General features: G+C 42.3%; 1 protein-coding gene across 1 annotated transcript in view; it reads right to left on the minus strand.

The window, feature by feature from the left end:
* The window catches only part of CA10 (carbonic anhydrase 10), a 500008-nt gene that overhangs the window by 416650 nt on the left and 69095 nt on the right, over nucleotides 1–14263 (minus strand). Inside the window, exon 2 of the mRNA XM_013062665.2 lies at nucleotides 1074–1148. Coding sequence (XP_012918119.1) covers nucleotides 1074–1148 — 75 coding nt within the window. The remainder of the gene's footprint in view (nucleotides 1–1073; nucleotides 1149–14263) is intronic.

The raw sequence follows: 14263 nt of genomic DNA on the forward strand, positions 1-14263 counted from the left end.
ACACCTTCACCAAGATGCTCTCCTCCTATCAGAAAGCCCGAAGAGCATGGGTTACTGTCCTACAGTTCAGCTGAGAAAGTGATGCTCAGAGGGATTTAGTAACTTACTGTGCTCTGCACAGCTGACATTAGGAACTCCATAGAAGAACCAGAACATAACAGCAGCCAAGGCTGAACCAGGCTGAGCTGGGTTGAGCTGGGAACGTGGCTCTTCCCACCTGCCACCAAATACAAGGATCTCCACCAACTCGGGAAGCTCTCCGTGCTTAGCCCCTAAGTGAGGACTCCATACCGACTCCTCCCATGTGCTGCATTTCTTCCCATCCCACATCTAGGCAGTTAAAAATACTTTGAAATATCTCACCCGCCTTTCCATCCATCCTTCTCCTTAACATTCTTGGTTTTTTTCTCTTGCCTCTCTCCCCCACTAAAGTCTGATACAGCAGAAGGGGGAGGGCTGTGATTAAGGTCAGAGTGGTGGAGGGGCCACAAGGACCCTCCAGGCTTCCTTCGACCCTAAAGCCATTGTATGTTTCTGGCTCTAATTTGCCTTCAGTTCTCTCCCCCACCCCCATGGTGACAGCACTCATTCCAGCCGTTATTTTTAGCCCATGCTTGGCCCAATCTGCTAAGTTCTGACCACAGATGCTACTCAAGTGACATCAGTGACAGCATGCATCCCAGCAAGCCTCACTGTCATGGTCAGCCTTTCCAGACTTCCTGTTCCATTAATGTTAAAAAAAAAAAAAAATGGCTCCTTCTTACTTAATGAAATTCCAACAGAGCTTCAACCCTTAGTTCTCCACAGCCCTCCTGCTGGCAGAGCCCCCTGTAGAGGGAAAGGCCTTGGGATGTAGGCTCCCATGGAGCAAGGGGGTCTTGATGAAATTGCCACTCTAGAACAAACTGGCCCTTGATGGAAAAGCCTTATACCCGCCATGTACAAGAGACACAGCTGCTCCTTGCAATGCCTTCCTTGCCCTGCAGCAAAGGAAAAACTCTGGAAATAATATTATATTTCATTCAAATTCCTTCCTTAAAAAAATAAAAGAATATGAATAAATGTGTATTTACCTGGAACAAAGCTTCCCTGGACCACCTCCTTGTACGCCCACCAGCCTTCATGGATTTTTGGTGAATTCTGTTGAGCTGTATAGGGAAAAAAAGGGGGAGAGACACTGAGAGGCTAGCCAAGGATCCCTGTGTCCTGGCTGTGGAAGAAGAGTGAATATACATATAATAATCTTCTTCTACCCACAAGTTATCCTACAAAATGCAGCAGCCACCCTCCCTCTCCTTTTTTTTTTTTTTTTCAAGTAGATTATTAACCTGTAAATATCTTGTCTTCGCGTTTTTATAAAAAAGCACTCAGGAGATTTCTATTGAAGGGAAATAGACAGTAATTATGTATTTAAGTCTATTTCAATTCCCCTGTCACTTGTCTCTACCTCCGACTCATCTCTTTTCTACACCTACCCAAGCCCATGAGCGCGCACACACACGTGTATACACACACACGCGCACACACACACCCTCCACTGGGATCGAGGAGAGGAGGCTGGTCCCACGACAAGCCAGACAAGGGGTGCAGAAGCCCTTTGGGAATGGAGAGGCGGTAGGGCATTTGCTAAAAGGGCGAGGCTAGAAGAGGGAAGAGCTTTCCTCAGGCCCCTGGAAAATGCAAACAGGAATATGAATCATCATGGTGAGAGTTTTTGCCATCACAGGGAGAAAAAGGGGAAAGCCCAAGAAATTGGAACATACATAGCACAGGGATCTAGGAGCTCCTGCATTTGGGACCTCAGGATGATCTCTGACCTTGATGACAGCTGGTGGGCGATCAGGGTGATTCTATTACATGTGGGTATCTGCCCCACAGTGCTGGAGGCAGATACATTTGTGTGGACACTTCCACTACTGAACCACATCCACATGTCACTTGTCAGCACCACTGGAAGAAAACAAGGTAACTTCCACCATATTTGTGATTCAGCGGGGATATAGCTAATGTTAAACATTGCTTTGCATTGCATTTCTTTAAATCTTGTTTTTTGTTTTTTGTTTTTCAGTTTCCTTCAGACGCATCATTCTCAGTGAGAGAACTTGGTCCAAAACAATGCGTTTGAAAGCACAGCTTTGCATAGAGAGAGGATTTACCAAATTCCTTTAGCTTCCATGAGTTTCCATCGCTTAGCTCCAAGAGTCTCCCATGGTAGAGGGAAGATATTTTTCTGCCTGGGACATTAAGGCCACTGAGGCTAGCAGTTTTGTGATGAAGAACAGTTTATGACACAGGATGAGTGAAAGAAACCCATTTCTTCTGGAGAGGGCAGTGGGGTTTGAGGTATTCAGACACAAAGAGAAGAGGGAAAAAGACCCTACTCAAGGTTCTGGAAAGGTATCCTGCTCCAAGTTGCCCAGGGCAAGACTAGGGCTTGGGATGCATCAAAGGACAATGGGTTACCCAGGATCCTATTTCCATGTGGAATGGATAGAGCTCCCACAGCCCTTGAGGACAATCCTAAAGGCAGCTGAGTGGAAGGCCAGTGATCTGTTCTTGGGCAGCAGGCAAAGGGAGAAGTGGCCTCAAAGCAGAGGCTGGAGAGATTCCAAGTATTTGTGGCACTAGGGAAAGACAAGGAGATTTGAAATCAGCTAAGAATTCTTTATACCAGACTGACTTAAGAAACCAGATCAAAAGTTATATGGTTGGAAAGTTTACCAAGTAGGCGGACAGTGGACATTTCTCTGGTTCAGAGCAATTCTGATGCTTCCTCTGAGCCTTAATATTGCATAATCCACCCCCCCCTTCCTTCCCAGATCACTGGATGGTCATCATAGGAGAAATAGGGGAATGCCAAAGGTTTAGAAATCTGTGAGATCAGATTCACCTAATGCACTCACACCCAGTGGCCCATTTAAAAAATATATATATTTTTTTTATTTATTTATTTTAGACAGGGGGGGGAGGCAGAGGGGGAGAGAGAATGTCAAGCCAACTCTGTGCTTAGCGTGGAGCCCGACATGAGGCTCAATCCCAGGACCGTGAAATCATGATGTGAGCTCAAACCAAGAGTTGGGCGCTTAACTGAATGAACCAGCAGGCACCCCTACAGTGACCCATTTTTGAAACAAATATTTTGTAATGCCACCTTGATAATTAAATAAAACCCATAGGCAGTAGACCCTATAAAACAAACAAACAAACAAAAACCACTCTGATATTTCACTAAACTTTAGCCTAACTCTGCTGTATATGAAGCATGTCCCAAGTCTGGAAGAGATATACTTATCTGAAAGCCCAAAAGTATTGAACTGCATACACCACCTAACAGCTTTGCAATAGAGATAAGCCAGGATTGTTTTTCCTTATCAAAGATGGAAATTTCTGAGTTTTATCAAAACTCACCAAATTTTACCCAATCAGGGTTGTTGACTCTCTTGAACAATTTAAACCATAAATATGACCGTCTTTTTTTATTCTCAGAGGTAGTTGTTGGGAAAGCCACACTCACTTTTTTCCTAATTTTATCTTGCTTAAATTCAATTAATTAACATATAGGTACTATTAGTTTCAGAGGTAGAGTTCAGTGATTCATCAGTCTTTTATAATACCCAGTGCTTCTTATATAACGTTCCATCTTTACTGTCCATCACCCACTCACCCCATCCACACCACCCCCCCAGCAATCCTGTTTGTTTCCTATCATTAAAGTCTCCTATGGTTTGTCTTCCTCAATGATTTTGTCTTATTTTATTTTTCCCTCCCTTCCCCTATGATCATCTGTTTTGTTCCTTAAATTCCATAGATGAGTGAGATCATATGATAAGTGGCTTCTTTGATTGATTTATTTCATTTAGCATAATACCCTATAGTTCCATCCACATCATTATAAATGGTAAGGTCTCTTTTTTGATGGCTGAGTATTATTCCATTGTATAAACATACCACGTCTTCTTTATCCATTGATCTTTCGATGGACATTTAGGCTCCTTCCATAGTTTGGCTACTGTGGACATTGCTGCTATAAATATTGGGGTGCGGGTGCCCCTTCAGATCACTATGTTTGTATGCTTTGGGTAAATACCCAGTAGTGCAATTCCTGGGTCATAGGATAGCTCTATTTTTAAATTTTTGAGGAACCTCCATACTGTTTTCCAGAGTGGCTGCACCACATTGCATTCCCACCAGCAATGTAAGAGGGTGCCCCTTTCTCTACATCCTCACCAATATTTGTTGTTCTCTGACTTATTAATTTTAGACATCTGACTGGTGTGAGGTGGCATCTCATTGCACAAAAAACTGTAAAATACTTAGGAATAAACCCAACCAAAGAGGTAAAGGATCTGTACTCTGGAAACTATAGAACACTTATGAAAGAAATTGAGGAAGACACAAAGAAATGGAAAAACGTTCCATGCTCATGGATTGGAAGAACAAATAATGCTAAAATGTCTATACTACCCAGGGCAATATACATACTCAGTGCAATCCCTATCAAAACACGACCAAAATTTTTCAAAGAGCTGGAACAAATAGTTCTAAAATTTGTATGAAACCAGAAAAGACCTAGAATAGCCAAGAGAATGTTGAAAAAGAGAACCAAGATGGTGGCATCACAATTCCCGACTTCAAGCTCTATTACAAAGCTGTCATCATCAAGACAGTATGGTCCTGGCCCAAAAGCAGACACATAGATCAATGGAACAGAATAGAAAGCCCAGAAATGGACCCTGAACTCTTTGACAAAGGAGGAAAGAATGTCCAATGGAAAAAAGACAGTTTCTTCAACAAATGGTCTTGGAGAAACTGGACAGCCACATTCAGAAAAACAAAACTGAACCATTTTCATACACCATACACAAAGATGAACTCAAAATGGATGTAAGATCTAAATGTGATATAGGAATCCATCAAAATCCTAGAGGAGAACACAGTCAGCCATCTCTGTGACCCTGGCTGCAGCAACTTCTTGCTAGACACATCTCCAAAAGCAAGAAAAGCAAAAGCAAAAATGAACTATTGGGACTTCATCAAAATAAAAAGCTTTTGAACAGCAAAGGAAACAGTCAACAAAACCAAAAAACAACCGACAAAATGGGAGAAGATATTTGCAAATGTCTTATCAGATAAAGGGCTAGTATCCAAAGTCTATAAAGAACTTACCAAACTCAACACCCAAAAAGAAGTAATCCAGTGAAGAAATGGGCAGAACACATGAACAGACATTTCTCCAAAGAAGACATCCAAATGGCCAACAGACACATGAAAAAGTGTTCCACATCACTCGATATCAGGGAAATACAAATCAAAACCACAATGAGAAGCCACACTCTGGTGTATATCTTATCATAACAAGTGAGGATCTTCACAGCACTCAAAAATTTGTTTTAAATATTTTTACCAAGTTGTTTTACAAAAATATTTGTTGTTAGTAATTACACAGATCCATTTCAAACAATTAACACAGTACTTTAGCTATAAAGTAAAGAAGAAATAAGAGAAAGGTAACTCATAATTATACATATTTCAGTGTGTTTGCTTGAGCCTGATGCCTTCGAACAGAGATTGGCAAATTATCATCCACTAGTCAAAAATGGCCCACTGACTTTTTCTGTACCATTCAAAAGCTAAGAAGGCTTTGCATTTCCAAGTAGTCAAAAACAAATAATAAAAAAAAGTATCTTGTGACATGTAAAAATTATATTTAAATGGAAATTTCAATGTCTATAAAGTTTTATTGAAACACAACCATGTCCACTTCTTTACATATTGCCTATGGCTGCTTTCTCACTACAACGGCAGAGTTGAATAATTGTGACAGAGACAAACTGGCCTGCCAAACTTAAAACATTTCCTATGTGGCTCTCCAAAAAAAAAAAAAATTTGCGACTGTTAATTTACGCATTTAGTTTCAAAAAATAATCAACAGACTGTAATGCTTTAGCTGTAATATAAAGGATAAATGCATAATTTGTAATAAAATACATTTCAATTTGTAAATATTTGGTTGATATATCAGAAGAATGAAGAAGTTGAATATCAACTGAAACAGGTACCAATAATACAGTTGGGGGTGTGCCTGGGTGGCTCAGTCAATTGAGCATCCAACTCCTGATTTGAACTCAAGTCATGATCTCTGGGTCCTGGGCTTGGGCCAGTGTTGAGCTTTGCGCTCAGTGGGGACTCTGATTGAAATTCTCTCCCTTTCCCTTTCCCCTTTCCAGCCCCCCACCTCTCTCTCACTCTTGCTCTCAAATAAATAAATAAACCTTAAAAAATAATAACATTGTTGTACTCTATTGGAGAGGCCACAGTTCACAAGTGGCTTTGCTCTCAGTGGTGGGGTTTTCCAAAATACAGAACAGCTCCTGACAAAGTTCAGAACAAAATAAAGTACCATCTTCTCTTGATATACACAGTATTTGCATTGCTGGAGAAGGGGATATACTGAAAGTAATTGGATAATTACAAAGTAAGGGATACTTTGTGTTCATATGCAACAGGGAGTTTATATGCTCAGATAAATAAAATTTTACACTCACTTGAATGTTGACTGGGACATGGGACAATGTATCACTGTTCGAAACTGTCAAATATAGTGCAGAGCATGTTCTTAGCCTGCCCTGACCCAGTTGGTGCTAAATGCAGTATCTTTCATTCAAACAATGTCACAGGGATGCCTGAGTGGCTCAGTTGGTTAAGCATCTGCCTTTGGTTCAGGTCATGATCCCAGGGTCCTGGGATCGAGCCCCTCATCAGGTTCCCTGATTGGTGGGGAGTCTGCTTCTCCCTCCCCCTGCTCTTCTCTCTCTCTCTCCCTCTCTCAAATAAATAAATACAATCTTTAAAAAATTAGAATAAAACAATCTCATGCTGCCCTTCTTGTCAACCACTGACCTAATGGGATTATTTATGGCACCATTTATCTATGATAAATGAGGATAAAGCATCATGTTGAACACTAATCAGAGGATAGGGCACATTTCCCTATATATCTGAATTGTAGTGTCAAATCCACATGCCACCGCATTACCTATTTCAATACTTTTTCTTTATCTTGCCATTTGACCATATCCTTAAGAAACTATCATTTCCACCAAAGGAAAAGCAGTGAGGAAAAAAGAGAAAGCAAAGATGTTTGCTCTTAAGATGATAAAAAGGGAAAGCTAAATTCCAATACAATCCTAAGTAAAATTACTAAAATGACTAAGTGTTCAGATTTTTAGATACATTCATATCCTCATTCTCTTCCTTCTGCATATATAGGCATCCCCCACTCCCTGCACACACATACAGAGGCCTCTCATAAGGAAGAGGGTCCTTCAATCAATCTGACTGAAGCACTGATTTAAGAGAAGTCACTTTTTTTAAAAAATAAAGATTTTACTTATTTATTTGTCAGAGAGAAAGAGACAGAGAGAGAGAGAGTGCAAGCAGGGGGAACAGCAGGCAGATGGAGAAGTAGGCTCCCTGCTGAGCAAGGGACTTGATCCTAGGACTCTGGGATCATGACCTGAACCAAAGGCAGAGGCTTAACCGACTGAGCCCCCCAGGCATCCCAGGAGATGTCATTTAAAAGGTAGACGAAAACGAAGTCCTTGGATAATTACAAGTATTGCAATGGACAGAAGTATCACCGCGAGCTTCCATTCCAGCCACAGAGCTGCAGAACGTCTTGCTCTCCCTTTGTGCCCCGTCATTGATCCTTCAGATACCCCATCCACTCAGAAGTGAAATCGTGTAAGAGTTCAGCAGGCAGCCAGACAATCAGACCATCTGAATGAAGTCTGTTCTAATGACAGAACGGCAGAGCTTCATTTGCTTTCTTTGACATGCCCTGTGAAGGATCCAAAATCGCCCTGCAAAAATCAATCAGGCCTGGGCCCACGTGCCGTCTGTCAATTAGAGAATATGATACCTGCAGGCTAGATGGGAAGAAAAGGAAGGCATTTCATACAATATGTTTCTGAATGCCTCATCCTGTTGGGCCATTTGGAAAGCTAGGACAGCATACTTCAAAGGCATCTCATTTAAAGCTTTGGTACAGGGATGCCTGGGTGGCTCATTTGTCGCGTGTCTTCTTTGGCTCAGGTCACCATCCCAGGACCTTGGGATCCAGCCCCACCTTGGGCTCCTGCTCAGTTGGGAACCTGCTTCTCCCTCTCACTCTGCCTCCTGCTCCCCCCGTTTGTGCTCTCTCTGACAAATAAACAAAATCTCTGACAAATAAATAAAATCTTAAAAAAATATATATCTAAAACTCTGCCACCACAAGCATGAGCGACTTGTTTGTAACAGAGCACCGGGAGGAGTACTGGCTTCCCATTTTAAACCTGCCCAGCCAGATCCTCCCTAGTCATCTTGTTTACATCTGATAGCCAGTGAGCTGTAAGCCGCCAAGCCAGCCGGCTGAGAACTCCTCCCAGCAAACAGGTGAGCAGAAAGGAGTCTCAGCCTCGGTAGCACTGTGCCGAAGCGTCAGATCTCTGCACTTAACATGCAACCAGCCCCTGGGAAAAATCCAGGTGTCTAATCAAAAACACTGTGTTGACAGTAAAAGCTGTCATCGCTGCCAGATGAGGAGATATACATAGCAAGGGTCCCTCTCTTGGTAGTAAGGAAAACATATTTCAATTTTCTTCTCCCTTTTTTCATTGTGGCAGTTTGAGAACTTGCGAGTTTCAAAAGAAAATTCAGAGTCTTGGGATTCAGAAAGAGACACAGAATTCATTACTCCGATCTCCTCTTGGGCAGTTGAGGAAATGAACGAACAGAGAAGGGATAGAAGGGATGTCACTAAAAAAAAATAAATAAAATTTTAAAAAATATATAGGATGTCTTAGAACAAGAGTCAGCAAACTTTCTCTGTAAATGGCCAGATCATAAATATTGTGGGCTTTGAAGGCTGTCCTGTTCCTGCCCCCATGACTCATCTGTGCCACTGTAACACAAATGAAGCCATATACTATCTAGAAAGGAAAGGCTGTGGCTATGTGCCAATAAAATGATATTTACGGACACACCTCGAGGGCTGGATTTAGCCCGTGGCGGGCAGAACTGTGTTGATTCTTATCTTACAGCTAGAAAAGATTTTTGTCATCTAGTTCTGCTACCCTACTCAAATGTTTAGAAGTGAGCTACTTTAAAAGGCAAATTAGAATTTGGAAAGAGATGAGCTTCTAATTACAGGAAAATGGCATCTGATCAGTAAGCACCGTAGAATGGATATGTAAGACTAAATCTTCTCCGAACTCCCTGAAATTGGTCACCAGAGTCTACATAAAAATCAATACACGCCACCCCCCAATACCATTTCTATTCTAAATCACCAAACTTGTAGGGGTCTCACATAAACACTGCCCACATCCCCATGCTGGGTTTTTCAAACAGTCCTAAAGGAGCTGACTGATACTTAAAACCTTTATTACCCTTCCCTTAAGTCTAGAAAGCACATTTCTAGGTAACTCCTGGGATTCTTATCTGTGTCCATACATAAAGTAATTATATTTTCACCTGTTAATTTTTCTACATCATTTTGAGATGAACTTCTGCAACTCTCCTCTCTGCATTTTTTTAAAGATTTTATTTATTTATTTGACAAAGAGAGATCACAAGTAGGCAGAGAGGCAGGCAGAGAGAGAGGAAGAGAAGCAGCCTCCATGCTGAGCAGAGAGCCTGATGAGGGACTCGATCCCAAGATCCTGGGATCATGACCTGAGCCGAAGGCAGAGGCTTTAACCCGCTGAGCCACCCAGGCACCCCCTTTCTCTGTATTTGCAATCCTTATCCGTACCTTAGGTTCAGAGAAAACACTACTTGGGACCATCTCCATATGGAAAGTAGAGGGGTTTCTTGACCTCATGGAAAAGAAAACTCAAGAGCAACACTGAGAGTGGCTGATGTGGTCGGGAGGGAAATGGTACAGGATGGAACAGAAGAACTCTCACAGAGGGATCCTGCAGCAGAAGGGAGAATGCTCAAGGAAACTCCCACTGAAATGCACCTAACAGTAAGCACACACATTGCAGAAATGCACTTCCAAGCCATTGGTCAGTGCCACGTCATCTGTGACAGGTGGTCTATGATAAGGGAGGACAGAACCAAGGATAGGGGAGACACACTTAGACTACAGGTATTACTGTGCTATTTTGTTTAAATGGGCTAGCGTTGCTCTGAACAATCTAGTTTCCTCAAGAAACTCTTTTTCTCGGCCTAAGGAGTAACATAAGGAGGCACTGATCCTGTTGGATCAGTAGAACATCAAATGCTGGAAGGGGAAAAAGCGCTGCTATCATTGGATGCAGGATGTGAAGGATCACATTCCCTACCCTCAAGACAACCACTGTTTTCCCTTAATGGCCTATTATACCCCCTACACGGGAAGCAGGAACATGGAGAAGAGCATGGATCACTAGGAGAAATGTAAATGACCATCCTGGCACATTGCGTGGCACCCACTGGACTTGCGAGGGATAATCCTCTCCCCAAAGTGCTTGACTTCTATACATGCGGTAGGTCTCTCTCTCCTCCATGCACCTTTGACATTATGAGTTTTCCTGCATGTTGGTGGAGGTAGTACCCCACTATTTACCTGTTTCCATGTCATTCTTTCACATGATACAGTAACTTTCTTGAAGCCAGAGAACATGTCTTCTTTTGAAATCCCACTATTGATGCAAAGCATCACCAATAAGAGATGCCCAACAAAGTTGGATGAACCCAGGAAAAACGTTGTCATGAAGTCAAATGTTATACCACACTGCAGTCCTGCTCAAACAAACCTCGGGAGGTTTTAGTTTACATCCAAAAGACTCGTTGGTGTGATGCCTGTACTTGTGGTCAGTGGGAATGTCAACAAAAGCAGTTTCAAGGGGCACCTGGGTGGCTCAGTGGGTTAAGCCTCTGCCTTCAGTTCAGGTCATGATCCCAGGGTCCTGGGATCGAGCCCGGCATTGGGCTCCCTGCTCGGCGGGGAGCCTGCTTCCCCCTCTCTCTCTGCCTGCCTCTCTGCCTACTTGTGATCTCTTTCTCTCTTGTCAAATAAATAAATAAAAAATCTTTTTCTTTTAATTTTTAATTTTTTATAAACATATATTTTTATCCCCAGGGGTACAGGTCTGTGAATCACCAGGTTTACACACTTCACTGCAATCACCAAAGCACATACCCTCCCCAATGTCCATAATCCCACCCCCTTCTCCCAAACCCCCTCCCCCCAGCAACCCTCAGTTTGTTTTGTGAGATTAAGAGTCACTTGATATGAGGAAGTGGTGATGCAACATGGGGGCTTAAGTGGGTAGGAGAAGAATCAATGAAACAAGATGGGATTGGGAGGGAGACAAACAATAAGAAATCTTTTAAAAAGCAGTTTCAAGATGGTGGACAGGCCCACACTCACTTGGCAGATGGAGGAGCACCAGGAGCTGACACTTTGCCTGGAGAAATCAAAGCCAGAGCAAACCCTTTTATTTACCTCGATGTGTTGGTGGGCATGAGGGTGATACCGTGTCTCTGAGCACTTACATCTGCGCCATTCTTGACAGTTTTGAATTTGTCAGACAAGAGTGAGACTCCTTTCTATCCCTCTACCCTACGTGACCCCCATTTACGATAAAAACCAGACAGAACACTCAGATTGAGGATTGCGCTGGCTAACTGGGCCACACACTGACTACCCAACCATTGGAAAGGTATACAAGCTAGAATCACCTTGCACATTCAGCCAGACTCGGGCAAGCAGATGTCAAAATTGTATGTGCGCTGGGAGATTAAGGAAAAGGAAAAAAAAAAAAAACGGTGGTGGTGAAACAGACTGTATTACTTTCACCTAAAACACTTAGGAGGAGACTGCAGTTAAGAGGCTTAAATGCAGCCGAGGTCAAAAAGCAACAAGATGGGGGGCACCTGGGTGGCTCAGTGGGTTAAAGCCTCTGCCTTTGGCTCAGGTCATGATCTCAGGGTCCTGGGATCGAGCCCCACATCGGGCTCTCTGCTCAGTGGGGAGCCTGCTTCTTTCTCCTCTCTTTCTGCCTGCCTCTCTGCCTACTTGTGATCTCTGTCAAATAAATAAACAATTTAAAAAAATTTTTATAAAAAAAATCAACAAGAGGGAAAAGTCCCTAACATGGATGATTCTTAGTCCCTTTAGCTGGTATTCTAGAATCTCTGCCATTTGCATCGACCCCTCAGTCTGATCTCCTTTCTCGTAATCTTTATGAAATTTCTGCTCTACCTGCTGTCCCCAAGTATTCGTGTGTATTACTCTTCCCACACCTTTGCTTTATTTAGCCTCCCCCCCTCCAGAATTCCCTCTTTGTCTCCTTCTTCTTGACTAGTCTTACTCAATTCTCAGAGGCTCACCAACTCCCATTCCTTTCCAGAAACTTCTGATCGCTACAGTTCCACTGGGATCCCTCACATCCCTGAATTTCAGAATGTTAGCATCTACTTCTCACTTGTCACTGTCATTAGTTCAACAAACATCACTGAGTACCTACAATTGTCAGGGAGTGTCCTAAGCATGGAACATACATCCTATTTTCTAAGTACTTGTATTCTATTGGAGGGAGACAGGAACAGAAAAGCAACTGAATTAAAATAAGAGAACATTATGTACAGAATGTATTCTGCAGTATAATTAAAGATTGGGACAAGATAATAGGAAAGTGACTGGAAGGACACCTTAGATTGTGGGACAGTTGGTGGCCTTTCAGATTATGACACTTAATCTGAGATTTTTTTCTTTAAAGATTTTATTTATTTACTTGAGAGAGAGAGAGCATGCGAGGGGAGAGGGTCAGAGGGAGAAAGAGATTCCCTGCCGAGCAGGGAGCCCAATGCGGGACTCGATCCTGGGACTCCAGGATCATGACCTGAGCTGAAGGCAGTCGCTTAACCAACTGAGCTGCCCAGGTGCCCTTAATCTGAGATTTTAAATGACAGTAAAGATCCGGCCTCATGAAGATGAGGAGCACTAGTGTTTTGGGTGGATTCAAGATGCCAAGAAGGCATGAAGGAGTTGGGTTCAAGATGAGGCTGAGAATTTAGGTCATGATCCAGTGGCTTCAACTAGGATTATGTTGGTGAAAATAGAAGCAGATGGGCACCATATCACTTAAAGGAAAAGTGAAGAGAACATGCTGATGGAATGAATGAGAGAAGTTGAAGATCACAGATCAAAGATAACTCCTCTTTTTTTGGCCTGAGTGATTCAGTGTTGACAGTTATTAAGATGACACAGGGGACTGAGGAAGAGCATCTCTGGTGCACGAAGTGATGTCAAGAGTTCCATTTGAGATGGCAAGGGAGCATTTGTGGGGTAGATGCCAAGTAGGTGGTTGGATACAAATTGAATTCTGAAGAGGGTCAAAAGGGGATCTATGTCTATGACTCTTTGACATGGAAATGATATTTAAAACCTTGAGTTTAGAAGAGGTCATCAAGAAGAATAGGAAAATGTAAAGAGAGAAGCCAAAGGAAGAGAGAACAGAGCTCTGGGATGTTCAATACTTAGAAGCTGAATTGAGGAGGAGAATCTGAGATGAGCTTGAGAGGGAGAGGCCACTAAGGGTTGAGATAGCAAAGAAACAGAAGAGAGAAATAGTAGTCTGGTGCTAGTCCTTGTATCTTTATTTTTGATAGATAGGGATAAATTTTAGAAGTTCTAGTTTCACAGAAAAATTACAAAGATAGAGACTTCCCACATATACCATACCCAGTCTCTTTTATTATCACTATCAATTTCAACAGTAACTTTGTCACAATCAAAAAGCCAGCATTGATATATTAACTAATGTCCATAATTTACTCAGATTCCCTGTGTGTTTAACTTGAAGTCCTTTCTCTGTTCCCAGGATCTCATCAGGGTCCCACGTTCCATTTAGTTGTCACCTATCCTTGGTCTTCTCATGGCTTCAGCAATTTCTTCATATACTTTTGAAAAGTTTTTTCTGTGTTTACTTTAGAGAGAGAGAGAGAATGAGAAAGAGTACAAGCGGGGTGAAGGACAGAGAGAGAGAGGAGAGGGAGAGGGAGAATCCTCAAATAGACTCTCCGATGTGGGGCTTGATCTCACGATCCTGAGATCATGACCTAAGCTGAAATCAAGAGTGGGATGCTCAACTGACTAAGACCCAGCTGCCCCTGTAAGTGATTATTTTTGAAGAGAAATATTGGGGTAACCTCAACACAAAGAAATAGGGATAGAATAATGCTAATTCATTTTGTTCTTGTTTTTGTTATTTTTATGTTATGTTGGTCA

This window comes from Mustela putorius, unplaced genomic scaffold (genome assembly GCF_011764305.1).
Source record: "Mustela putorius furo isolate JIRA1106 unplaced genomic scaffold, ASM1176430v1.1 tig00003962_pilon_pilon_pilon, whole genome shotgun sequence".
In the NCBI taxonomy this organism is placed as follows: Eukaryota; Metazoa; Chordata; class Mammalia; order Carnivora; family Mustelidae; genus Mustela; species Mustela putorius.